The sequence below is a fragment of the Mycteria americana genome, chromosome 1 (genome assembly GCF_035582795.1).
Source record: "Mycteria americana isolate JAX WOST 10 ecotype Jacksonville Zoo and Gardens chromosome 1, USCA_MyAme_1.0, whole genome shotgun sequence".
In the NCBI taxonomy this organism is placed as follows: domain Eukaryota; kingdom Metazoa; phylum Chordata; class Aves; order Ciconiiformes; family Ciconiidae; genus Mycteria; species Mycteria americana.
The window spans coordinates 70,478,344-70,490,956 of record NC_134365.1 but is presented as its reverse complement, the minus strand read 5'-3'; the positions used below and the strand labels follow the sequence as shown (position 1 = coordinate 70,490,956).

Sequence of the window (12,613 nt, the reverse complement as noted above, 5' to 3'; positions counted from 1 at the left end):
TATGATAAAATTACGGGCAAGGAATTTATAATTTGATTACAAAGACCTGAGTTTGAATAGTCTGACTTTAGTACAATTCTTTTGCTGTTGTGCACTCCATCATAACTATTTTATATGAGGAAAGTTACCAAAGAATAAGTCACCCAACTCAATGTGGTCTTGTTGCTTGTTGAATCCAGTCTCTTTGAGGATTGTAGTTGTCATATGAGCAAAATTATTACCTGAATAAATATGATATGCTCAGCTAATTTTCTTGCAAGTTTAAAAAAAGAAAGAATAAGTGGTGTTTGAGAGTTATACTTACCCATGAAGAAACCAATATTAAATTGGAAGAATATATTAGATCCTAATTGATTATCCCTTTTAACAAATGACAAGTTGGACACCTGTTCAATATACAAGTTATTTTGGAATTTAGTAGTTCAATGGTTGGGCTTGCCTTTTCTCCCATATGCCTTCAGGTTCCTGAAGCTACTAAAGGAGCAGTGCTGTTATTCTTCCCTTCCCTTTCCTCTAGACTTGGATCTCTGCCCTCAGGTTTATGTGACTTCTTATCTTATACGGTAGTCTACTTTGAATCTGCATGTCAGTTGTTATGTCATCACTGCTGTAACTTGTACTGTTCTATTCATCATTCAGGCTTTATATTTGCAGTTTCACATCATTTGCAGAATTTATGCCTCAGTGAATAACTGCTGAAAATGTGGTGACCTGTAAAAATTGCCATATGGGGATGACCAAAGAACAAAGAGCTTTGATTTGGGATAGGCTGTTTATCAGAAGGTTGGGTTCTAGTTAAGTTTTAGCATACTTAAGAATTTCTCAAAGGGCTTTGCTGTCCAGCCGTAGGGGTATGTAAGGATCTGGAAAATACTCACATGGCAGCAGCAGTCAACACTGTAGCGAGGTCTTTATTCTGTGGGTCTGGTTTATACTCAATAGAAATCAAAGTACAAAACCGATATGACGATATGGACTGTGTACTATATTCCTGTGAATGCACATAACCATGCTAGCTTTCTTTGTGGACCTCGGTTTCTGTGGTAAGAAGTGTCAACTGACTAACTTGGGTTTTTAATCTTAAAAGAAATGATCTTGCTGTATCATTTGTTTCTCTGAAAGTACTTCCAACACTAGATATGCAAGTATTTTACATTCTCAAGTTGTTTATTAGCCTCTGATAGTGTTTGTGAGTAGAGTGTAAAAACATATGAGAAGATGAAAGACCTTTGATATGACAAAGGTTAGGTTGGAGAAAACATATTTTGATAAAAGTTGTCTAGTCACACAAAGTTCATATTTACATTATATTTACTTTCCTGAAGTTTCCTTTGTTGCAATAGTAGAAGCACCAGCATAGGCATAAGTTAGAGTGCTCTGACTTGATTACTGTCTGTGCTACTCTAGATGATAATGTTTATAAAAACACTAGCATCTCTTGTATTTATCTGCCTTAGCCATTGCTATGCTACTCAGTAATGATGAGGAATTTTTGGTGTTACTGAAGATGTTATCAAGAAAGGCCAGCTCAGGCTTTGGAAGATGAGAGGAAAACACATCACCTTTTTTTTTAAGAAAAAAAAGCACATGGATGGAATGAGGGGGAGAAGCCTTCAGAAATATTGCCATTCTCCAGGTGATTACGTAGCTTGGAGAGTACGCCTTGGCATCTCTTCTTAAAACGAGAGTTTAAAAGAGGCAGGTGACTTGCCTGCTTCTCCAAACTTTTTGCTGCTCTGTGATATACTTTGTTTTTGGGTTGTGGTAACTGCTTTAACGTATCAGTGGCAGAGCATGGCAGGTAACAACAGAAAGACTGATCTGAAATTTCAGCTTATGTTGCAGACGAAGAGCACTTACTCCTAAGAGCTGTGGGATGCTTGGAAGCTGTGGTAAAAATATCTTTTTCCTCCTAGGACTGTAAAGTTACTCTGTCCTGGTTGTTTTGCAGTGTCTGATAATTGGGGCTGGACCCTGTGGCCTTCGTACAGCCATCGACCTATCATTCCTAGGAGCCAAGGTGGTGGTCATAGAAAAGAGGGATGCCTTTTCCCGCAATAATGTGCTGCATTTGTGGCCATTCACCATACATGACTTGAGGGGTCTTGGCGCCAAAAAGTTTTACGGCAAATTCTGTGCAGGATCCATAGACCATATCAGTAAGTACAGCTGCTGCTAGACACAGCAGCACTTGTTCTTCATAGGGGAAAGGTGGGTGAGGGCATGGGGGTAACTCATTAAAATTCTAGCATTTTGGGCTAGAGTAGATGTGAAAGAAATACATTGTGCCATGAGATTATCACACATGCAATATATATCTATCATCTTTAATGCCTGTTACTTTCCAAGGCATATCTTTTTCCCAAACTGAAAAGTACATTTAAGGTTCAAACCCTTTTTTTTTTTTTTTTTTAAAATGGATAATTTTTGTATTTTTGCTGTTACATTCCTGCAGCTACCACATTATTCTGTTTCTCTTGAGGATTGTAAGCGACTTGTAAAAAAGAAAAATTACTGAATGCTTTTGAACATTCTTGTGAATGTTGATTTGGAAAAAGGAGGAACAATTTTGGCTTTGTTAATTTTTGGAAGAGTGATGAAGATATTTTCAAGAACACTGTCAGCCTATGAATAAGTTTTGATTACATAGAGGTTTACGTATTAAAATTGAGAATAATTTTGATGATTCTCAAATTTCTGAGAAATCAGTCTCCTTTGAAAGCTGAATGCTTTGGTGGAGCTCGAGTTACTATTTTTCAGTTTTTCTTTTTTTCAAAAATGTACTGGACACAGCCCGGCCAGGTTCTCCACTGGGCATAAGTGGGAAGTATAAAGTGGCACAAACACAGTAGATAAGATTTGGCTTATTGTCCAAAGCAAAAACTGCTGCTTGCTTTTTTTTTTGGCAATGAATGGTAGAACGGGAAGATCTTTGGAATGTCAGTCTTGCAGATTGCTTTTTCCCTTCCAATTTCTTGTCATTTTTATTATTCCAGTACTTTGTGCATGTTGTCGTCTTTTATATCTCGGCACAGCTGAAATTCAGTGTTTAGGTGGAGCATTTTTTCATTTCAGTATCTGAAATACAACAGTAAGGTGTCTTCCTTCAAATTAATAGAGTTTGCACACTGTCATTTTCATACCCGCTACCTACAGTAACTGAAGAGGAAAGAGGTAGTGAGGAACTTGCTATGCCCTCACTAACCCAAAGGTGTTATGATGAAGGTGCAGTTCAGTATTACAGCTAGGCTGATCAAATGGCTAGTTGCCATCTGTGACAAAAGTGCAGTCCTGCTTGAGCTCTCTTCCCTCCCTCTCTTGCAGTGCATGTTCTGGTTGTTTCCCTTGTTGCTGATTTGGGGACCGAAACATAAAAAAAATATTTACTTTTTATTCTTTGAAAAGGGCTGGGGTTTCAGCCATATGAAGTTTCTTGGCATGCCATGATATTACACACCAGTGCTGCCTGGATGAAGTACTGGGAACACAGTGGGAAAAAGAAAAGTAGCAGCTGGCCTTTAAATCAGTTTATCAGTAATGTCAAACAGAGATGCGTGGGCACTTGTGCTCTTTTCTTTTTCTTTTATTTCTCTATCTGCTTTTTTGCAGGTATCCGTCAGCTCCAGCTTATCCTTTTGAAGGTTGCCTTGATCTTGGGAATAGAGATCCATGTCAATGTGGAATTTCAGGGGCTTGTTTACCCTCCGGAGGATCAGGAGAATGAAAGCAAGTAGCATTGAAATGGGTAGTAGAGAAAGGGAAAGTTATGACAGGATACACAGACTCCTGTTCCTTAACCCTGCTTATGACTCTTAAGTCCTTTCCTCATGCTCCATTAATGACAGTAATTATTAATACACTTTTGCTTGAATTTTTAGTAGGATTTATCCTTTCTAGTGACAAATCCAAATTAGTTTCTATATAAAACAAAATCGCCTGAAGTACTACACGGAAATAGACCACAACACAGTAGATTGTAATTGCTCCTAAAATATTTAAGCGTATTACACTTAGAAGATACCTTTTTAAAACAACTCCTTTCCTTGCATTCACTGAAGATATTTATATCAGTGAATGATCCGTGTTATGCTTTTTGTATCTTTGTGAAACCTGTTCTCTGATTGCCATGGGAGATGGTGGCTTACTTGTTTTTTGGCATCCTATTAATTGAATAGATAGTAGAGAAGCTGTAAAGGGTGTAGTGATCCTTGAAGTTAATAGTCATGGGGGTTTTACTGGAACTGTCTTTGCCTCTGGTTCATGCGGAGTGGCTGTGCAAGTCAGCAATAACCCTGTAAACAGTATAGCTGCCTTGAAGTGTATTTTTTACTGACCACGTGAAGAAGGGATTATGGATAGTAAGAAGTGGTTTTATGTATTTGTTCTATTATAAGCACTGTTTATATTGTTATTAACTTGGAGTTTATCAACAGGAATAGGTTGGCGTGCATTGGTCCACCCAAAAACCCATCCAGTATCTGAGTATGAGTTTGAAGTAATCATTGGAGGGGATGGCAGGAGGAACACCTTAGAAGGTAATGGTGTGTCTGTAATTCGCTTTCAAATAGAATTTATTCTTAAATTAGTTAGAACAAAAATGGCCTTTAACATCCCAATAAAAATCTGGAAAGACGTTTGACTAGTGAAAGGGGAGATTAAAAGTCCATGTAAAAATCCATTTGTATCAAAGACACTTGGGTCATCTTTTTCCTCTTCCTATCCACTAGCAATGGAATTAGGTGTTTTGACCTGGATAATTTTTCCTATGTTTTTTCTTTAGTTGAGTAGTGTTGCAGCTCTCACTTTTGGGAGTAGGAGTTGAAGTGTTGAATATTATTCTGTGTAGTAGAGAATTCTATCTTAATATTTTTGATGCGAGTTGCAATTTTTGGAAAAGAGGTAAAAAGGGAGGGGAGCTTTTTCCCTAAACAAGAGCTTTTATTTTTCTGATGAAGCAATTGTTGCTTTCTCTGTGGAGGAGTTTGTAATTCGTCAGATCCATTCTCTCTTTATTTTGTGAGGGCACCTGTCTATGGCATGCTGAGACTTCTCTGAAGGTATGCTCTATTTTTCAGTGTTACCACTTTATCCTTCCTGTAGGGTTTCGCCGAAAAGAGTTCCGTGGTAAACTAGCAATTGCTATCACAGCAAACTTCATCAATCGCAACACCACAGCTGAAGCCAAAGTAGAAGAGATCAGCGGTGTGGCCTTCATATTCAACCAGAAGTTCTTCCAGGATCTACGAGAAGCCACAGGTTTGCCAGCAATTGCCAGATTTCCAGTGAAAACTATTTGTCTCTACTATTACAACTTTGTAACTCGGGTATCATGTTTAATCAATAAATGAACATCTTGTTCAAGGAAGTCAGTCATTGCCGTCTCTCTTTGAAATCTGGCTTCTCCATTTTTACAGCTGTTCTATACAGCTGTACAAAGCAGATGTGTATCATTCAGATGTGTGTCATTTTTGTTCAGAAGTAGAGAACTTATTTCCCTGAAGGTTTTCAGGAAATCTGAGCCCTAAATAGGAAAAGTCTGAATCCTGAGTTCAGTTTCCTCTACTCCACATCTGAATGCAAACCTTAGACTGATGAAAAATATATTTTTTAAAAAGAGATAGCTATAGGCAGGTGAAATATGCTGTTTGTGGTTTTATTGAAGATTCATATTTTAAAGTAATCAGAAGTGTGGGAGAAAGCTGCTTGGTATTCTCTCTCTAAGGCTTTCTAACCACGTAGTTTCAATTTACTTTCTTCCGATAGAGCTCGTGTTACATATAACATGTAACTTATTCCTTCGTTACCATGTCTTTTGTTCTGTCACAAGGTATTGACTTGGAGAACATTGTCTACTACAAAGATGATACACACTACTTTGTCATGACTGCCAAAAAACAGAGCTTGCTGGAAAAAGGAGTGATACGGCATGTGAGTATTAACTTTTCCTATACTCTCTATAAACTAACATTTTGGTACGATTTCCTTTCAGTATGCTGAAAGAAGGGGAACACTCTCTTCTTTCACCGCGTAATGTTTTTATACAGGTGTATTTTAGACCACAGATATATGTAGTTAATGCCCTTCTGAAGTATTTTGGGCCATCAGAAGAGTGTTACAAGATCTATCCTCTCCAAATTTGTATTCCTTTGTAGATTTGGGGGTTTCTCTCATGTTAAGGTAAAATATGCTTAAAGAACCTCTGATAGCTTAGTTGAGATTCCCTCATTTTATGGGAATGAAAGAGCAGGGAGTGAAGAAAGTATTGGAAATATATCTAATTCTGACAGAAGTTGATTTAAAAGTAGTTTGGCCACAAATTAATAAATAAGGACTGGGATCTTGTGCCTTTTATCTGAAGAGTGTGAAGAGAAATGCTCAAAAGTTTCTTAGCTCTTTCACAGTCAGAAATGCTAGTAGGACTGATTACTGTTTGCAATAAAAAATTTACAAATTTTCTCTTGGAAGCATAAACACAGATAGGAATGAAAGAAATTAGAGGGCAAACCAGTATCAGTGGATTTGTAGGAGTTTTAATGCCAACTGTAGTATATACCAATGTTAAAATAAACTTGGGTATTTGGCCATTTCACTTTTAATTTTCTCTTTTTGGCAGGATTATGCTGACACAGAGTTATTACTCTCACGGGAGAACGTGGACCAGGAGGCTCTGCTAAACTATGCCAGAGAAGCAGCTGACTTCTCCACTAATCAGCAGCTACCATCGCTGGACTTTGCCATCAATCACTATGGTCAGCCAGATGTGGCCATGTTTGACTTCACGTGCATGTATGCATCAGAGAACGCAGCCCTGGTGCGAGAGCAGAATGGCCACCAGTTACTTGTGGCACTGGTTGGGGACAGTCTCTTAGAGGTTTGTGTTTTAAACTTAATGTGTGTAAACAGTGAATTGAAGCATAAGCACAAGCCATTGCACCCATCACCAAAATATACGCTGCCTATAACATAGTTACTATAAGGAAAGCTGCTGTTTATTATATAATAAAGTGAGAGGTTTGGAGGAAGGGTGGGAGTGTTGGGAAAACAGAATATTTAGGATGGCAATGATCTTCCTTAAGAAAATGTGTGCAGAGATTTTTTTCTGAAGTTATGTCTGTTCCATCTGCTTCTTATTTGGACAATTAGACTCTCTACAGAACCTACTGTAGGCCTGTTAATAATTAGCATTTTGTAGTTGATTAAAAAGTACAGTCTTGAAGAGAAGCTGTTAAGGCACTCCAGGCTATGAATTGTTGTTGGAAATAGAGGAACATTGGCTTTGGGGGAGCTTATGGCCAATTCAGCATACATCTGGCTTCCTCTAGCCCAGCGGGAGTGGAGCTTTAAGCTAATTACTGATCTATAATTTCCCAGCAGATTACCATCTGAATATATTCTTGATATTTGTTTAAAATTTTCCCTAACTGATGCTTTTCCTTTCTCTGCTTTTTTTGTAAACTATAATATTAGCCGTTTTGGCCAATGGGAACTGGAATAGCCAGGGGATTTTTGGCTGCAATGGACTCTGCTTGGATGGTACGAAGTTGGTCACTTGGAGCTAGTCCTTTGGAAGTTCTTGCAGAGAGGTAATAGAGAAAATGAATACACTTTCAGTTCTAATCTAATCCTCCAATGTCTCATCATTCATTCCAGTTTCTTCTAGAACAAATATATAGACAGAATGCGAGATACAAATTCTCAGTTTTTCGAGGATGCTTGTGGGTATAATTTCAATTGAAGAAATTTCCTAAGGAGCTGATAAACTGAAGTATATTTGTAGAGGAATAAGAAATGTTGCAGCTGTTCTTGGTCCTAGTTTTAAAAGCAGATTAGATGAAGAGTCTTTTTTTGGTGCTTACTGATATTACCTGGAGAAAGTGAGCCTGACTTACTGCCACCAGCCTTGCAATAGCAAAGCAGATGAAGATGTAGATGTCTTTAAAGTACCAGAAACAAAAATTCTTGTAATTCCCTATTATCTTGTAAATATCTTTTATGATTTTCTTTTAAGGAAGCTAAGACCTGCTTTTATTTCATGTTCTCCTAAACTGATCACTTTGTTTCATATAAGCCAAACAACATCTTGTGTTTCTTTAGAGTATTGAGTTCTTGATGTTTTTATCGTCTTTGGTTGAATATTGTTTTGGTGAGTTAAGGTGATACCTTAGAGATCAGAACTTGGGTAATTAAAAGATGAAGTAAGTAAAAGCAAGGTCTAATAGAACCTATTTTAAACATAAGCAACTACAGCTTCTGACCATCAGGAACCATAGTATCATTTTAAAAATTGTATAAATGGCACAATGGATATTTAAAATTCTATTTGTTTGAAATTAAAAAAACGGTGAAGATGATAATGTTGCAGTTGGAGCCAGACTTGCATCACTTTTCCATTAGAAATTTGCAGACAGCAGTAAGATCTTCCCTAAGCCTTCTCTTCTGCATGCTGAACAAACCCAGTTCCTTTTGCCTCTCCTCACAGGGCAAGTGCTCCAGTCCCCTTGGTGGCCCTCTTTCTGAGTTGCTCCAGTGTCTCAATGTCTTTCTTGTACTGGGGAACCCTTTCAGTTATGCTTAATATATTGTTTTCTTTCCTCCTTTTGATTTCTGGAGTTGTATTAAATTGCAGATTTTAATACACTTACACTGAAACTTAGCTATTCAATGTCTGAAGTGGTTAGATTTCTGATCTGAATGTTTATCTCTCCAGGACTGACTTAGCAGTATTAGTAGTGATACATCTCTTTAAAAAAAAAACAAAAAAAAAACAACAAACAAAAAACAAAAAGAAAAAAAAATCTACAAAACCTAAACCAAACAAACCATCCAAAACAAAACCCAAAACTTTTTTTAAATTTTATTTCCCCAAGGGAAAGCATTTATAGGCTACTGCCTCAGACCACCCCTGAGAATGTGAGTAAAAACTTCAGCCATTACAGCATTGATCCTGCCACCCGGTATCCCAATATCAACGTCAACTTCTTGCGGCCACAGCAGGTAACTGGACAAATGGTGCTTCTGAATGCTTGCAATCTGCATTGTCTTTCCTTAGGTGAAGCTATGCTAATGTTTTGGGAACAGATAGTAACCTGATGTGGCAGTATAGTGCGGAAGCAGTGAAAAGTAGATATATCAGTCAAGAGTAGACCTCTGTACTTTAACAAATTCCTGTTTAGGAATTTTTGGTTTTGACAGTTTTAACCTTGCTATAATGATACATGAAATCTATGTGTGTGTGTGCGTGTGCGCGTGTTTTCTTTGTAATAATCTAGTATAGCAGTCTGTCATTGCAATTTGGTATCCACTGAGCAGCAGCAGTCAGCTGGACTGTTCAGCACTATCTGTTCTTTGTTGTTCTGAGGTTCTTGGAATAGACATTTCTGCTACATAAGTGTACTTGTCTTCCTTTCTGTGCCTTGGGATGGCTCCTTCTTGTCCTGCTCTTTCTGTATGGATCTTGGGTGCATGGCATGTTGGTAATTTTTGATTTTTTTTCTGTCATTTTAGGTACGCCACTTGTATAATACAGGAGACTTGAAAGACATTCACCTGGAAATAGAGAACTTTGTGAACTCCAGGACACCAAAGCTGACTCGGAATGGTAGGCCTGGCTAGTGCTCCATTCCTTTCGGTATTCTGGAGCTGGATCAGTGCAGCAAGGCTCTAAAGTATTACTTAACCAGTCTCTTTTGGTTTAGAAAAAGTATCCAGAAATTGTTTAATCAAGGGTCTGATTTTCCAATTTTTCAAGTTTCAATTAACATGTAAATATATTTCTGTTTGCCTAATTTCTCTTGCTTTATAATGCTATTATATTTCTAAGCATATTTGCTTATGCAAGCATTTTTTTCCACCTCCTTTATCCTATAACAATGTCATTGCTTAGAGTGCAGAAACCTAGCCTGAATTCATTCTAAGAGTAAACTCAGAATTCTTACAGACATAACAGGAGGTATTTCTTGTGCAGTCTTTCATGCTCATGCTTTCCTTTACTTAATCCCATCTCTTATCTTAACTAGATGAAACCTCACTTTGCTTGCACTATTCTGAAAGTTAGATGCCTTGTGATATGCATTTCGGTATCTGTCTACTTGTCCTGTACCCTGAGGGGTATGTTGAACTTTTCCTTGTGCATACCTTGCCTTTGGACATCCAGGTAGTGTTTGGGGACTCTCTCGGAATGGCACTTTGCTGCTAAGCCTCCCTTTCACTGCTGAATAGCTATGTAGTCTTTTGATTTGTTCTTTGGCCTGCAAGCACGTCCCTTTAGGCTGTAATCTCATCAGATCTTGCAGTAAGGCAAGGTCAAAACAGGTCAGTGCTTTTAAAGGAAAGCTTTCAAGAGAAAAGAAAAAGTTGCAGAAGTACATTTGTAGTTCTTCCATTAGAAATAGTATATCTGGGCTTTAGAGAGCATTTGTGCTACTGTATATCCTTTTGATCATATTTAAAACAAGCCTTTGTGACTGTTTTATAATTCCTGGGGCTCTTTTACAAGGGCTAGGGTGAAAAGCCTGGCGTGTTATAACTTAGATAATTACTTTTTAGCAAATTAAAAATACTTTCTTGGATCTAAAATAGATAAGATAGTCTTTTTTTTAAAAAAATAAGAATTCTGTCCTGTATTGCTCCTTGTAGAAGGAGCTTGTTGTTTACATGAAGGTTTTATTTGTTGATTCATGGTTTTTATGTTGGTTTTAGAATTAATGAAAGAGATGTTGTACATTTCTACTTAAAAATGTGGTTTCTTACAGAGTCTGTAGCTCGCTCTAGTAAATTGCTCAGTTGGTGCCAGAGGCAGACTGATGGATATGCTGGTGTAAACGTGACAGATCTCACGATGTCATGGAAAAGTGGCCTAGCTTTGTGTGCCATTATCCACAGATACCGTCCAGACTTAATGTGAGTAACTGCCTGTTTGAGTAACTGGGAAGAGCAGAAAATTAGTGATATCTGGAACTAATAGTATGGAGACTGAGGCAATGCATTTGTGACTTAGGGAGAAATGGATTGAAATGAATTCAATTAAACTGGGTAGAAGCTAACGTATGGTGATTCACCATCAGAGTGGAAGGTCATAATAGCTTGATGAATATGAAGAGAAATGTGTTGTCATTTTCCCTTCTGGATGATTTGACAAAATTAAGCTTCAAATTGGTACTGACTGGAAAGCATTATTGACTGACAACTCTTTTCTCTGTGAAGTTAGTCAGGAATAGTTCATAGCTTCAGTTAAATTTCTCATGAACAAGTCTCTACACAGCCCTTTATAAATCTCCTGTTTAACAGTAACTGTTTTTTTTTAAAGACTTTTAGGCTGCTCTTTTTAGAAGTAGTGACCCACAGTCTAAATAGAGATGATGCTACTGTTTGTGCACGAACATGCTGATTGGATGAATGAGAGGCATCCTCTTACATGATATATTGGGTAAAACAGTGCCCAGATTCTAGAATGGGAAAACACTGGCTGGAAGAAGTAACAGGAGCAAAGACTCTGGTACTTTAATTGAAATCTGAAACGGCTTCAACTTCCCAAAGGGACATTGGAAAAAATAAATGCTAGAGCTCTATTTAAAGACATAATCCAGTGTAAAGCATGCTGAAAAATTACTTGGTTATTCCCTTCCGTGTGCACTGAATTACTTCTCTATTGGTGTACTCGAGTTAACCTGAGCTACTCTGTTTAATAACCATATAGCTTGTGGAGAGTTCAAATAGCTTTTAAAATGGTTTATATAACTCTCTACAAGCTATAGCTTTTTATATAGTTTTTATATAGTTCTACAAGTTTTGGAAAAAGCCAGCAGAACTAAAATAGGGATCAGTCAAGAAAAAAGGGGACAAAAGTGGAGACTTAATTTAGTTCCAAGCACATGAAAGATTTTACGTAGGGGGAAACAGTACAGTTTTCCAGCAAAGGAGGAAGTGAAGATATATTTCAGAGGATAATGAAGTTTTTAAGAAGAAAAATCTGGGTTTGGAGGAGGAGCAAAAAATGAAAAAAGAATACGTTTGAGCCAAAGTTCACCATAATTAAATATCATCAACTCTGCAATATGAAAAGGTTGCTGGCAAATAAATCTAAGAGATTTTAGAGGGGAAAAAAAAAAAGGAGATGGATCACTGAGTTCTTTCAGAAGACTGGTTTCTACTTGATTCAGTGCATGCTGTCTTTCTGCCCTTTGCAGAGACTTTGATTCTTTGGATGAACACAATGTGGAGAAGAATAACCAGCTGGCCTTTGACATTGCTGAAAAAGAGTTTGGAATATCTCCCATTATGACTGGAAAGGAAATGGCATCTGTCGGAGAGCCAGATAAACTGTCGATGGTGATGTACCTCACACAGTTCTATGAGATGTTCAAAGACACCATCCCCTCTAGCGGTAAGGAGTTTGGGGCAGGTCTCTCAGATTTAAAGACAGCTTCAGGATGAATGTGTGTGCTTCAGTTATCTTCATGCTTCTTCTGCATAAGCTCATACTAGTCACTCACTAACTTTACATTACAAAAGTTGACTTCTTATTGGTGCTGATAAAGACCATGTTAGCAGCATCAGGAGCAAAAAAATGGGTTAATACAAAATAATGTTCTCAAAATAATGTCCTCAGAAGTTC

The 12,613-nt window shown here is 37.6% G+C and overlaps 1 protein-coding gene across 1 annotated transcript in view; it reads left to right on the top strand.

Moving 5' to 3' along the window:
* The window catches only part of MICAL3 (microtubule associated monooxygenase, calponin and LIM domain containing 3), a 166,521-nt gene that overhangs the window by 58,598 nt on the left and 95,310 nt on the right, over window positions 1-12,613 (top strand). The window contains exons 3-13 of the mRNA XM_075505378.1: window positions 1,952-2,159; window positions 3,610-3,726; window positions 4,434-4,535; window positions 5,101-5,256; window positions 5,828-5,928; window positions 6,614-6,871; window positions 7,468-7,583; window positions 8,868-8,994; window positions 9,505-9,598; window positions 10,752-10,899; window positions 12,186-12,382. Of these exons, the coding sequence (XP_075361493.1) occupies window positions 1,952-2,159; window positions 3,610-3,726; window positions 4,434-4,535; window positions 5,101-5,256; window positions 5,828-5,928; window positions 6,614-6,871; window positions 7,468-7,583; window positions 8,868-8,994; window positions 9,505-9,598; window positions 10,752-10,899; window positions 12,186-12,382 (1,624 nt within the window). The remainder of the gene's footprint in view (window positions 1-1,951; window positions 2,160-3,609; window positions 3,727-4,433; window positions 4,536-5,100; window positions 5,257-5,827; window positions 5,929-6,613; window positions 6,872-7,467; window positions 7,584-8,867; window positions 8,995-9,504; window positions 9,599-10,751; window positions 10,900-12,185; window positions 12,383-12,613) is intronic.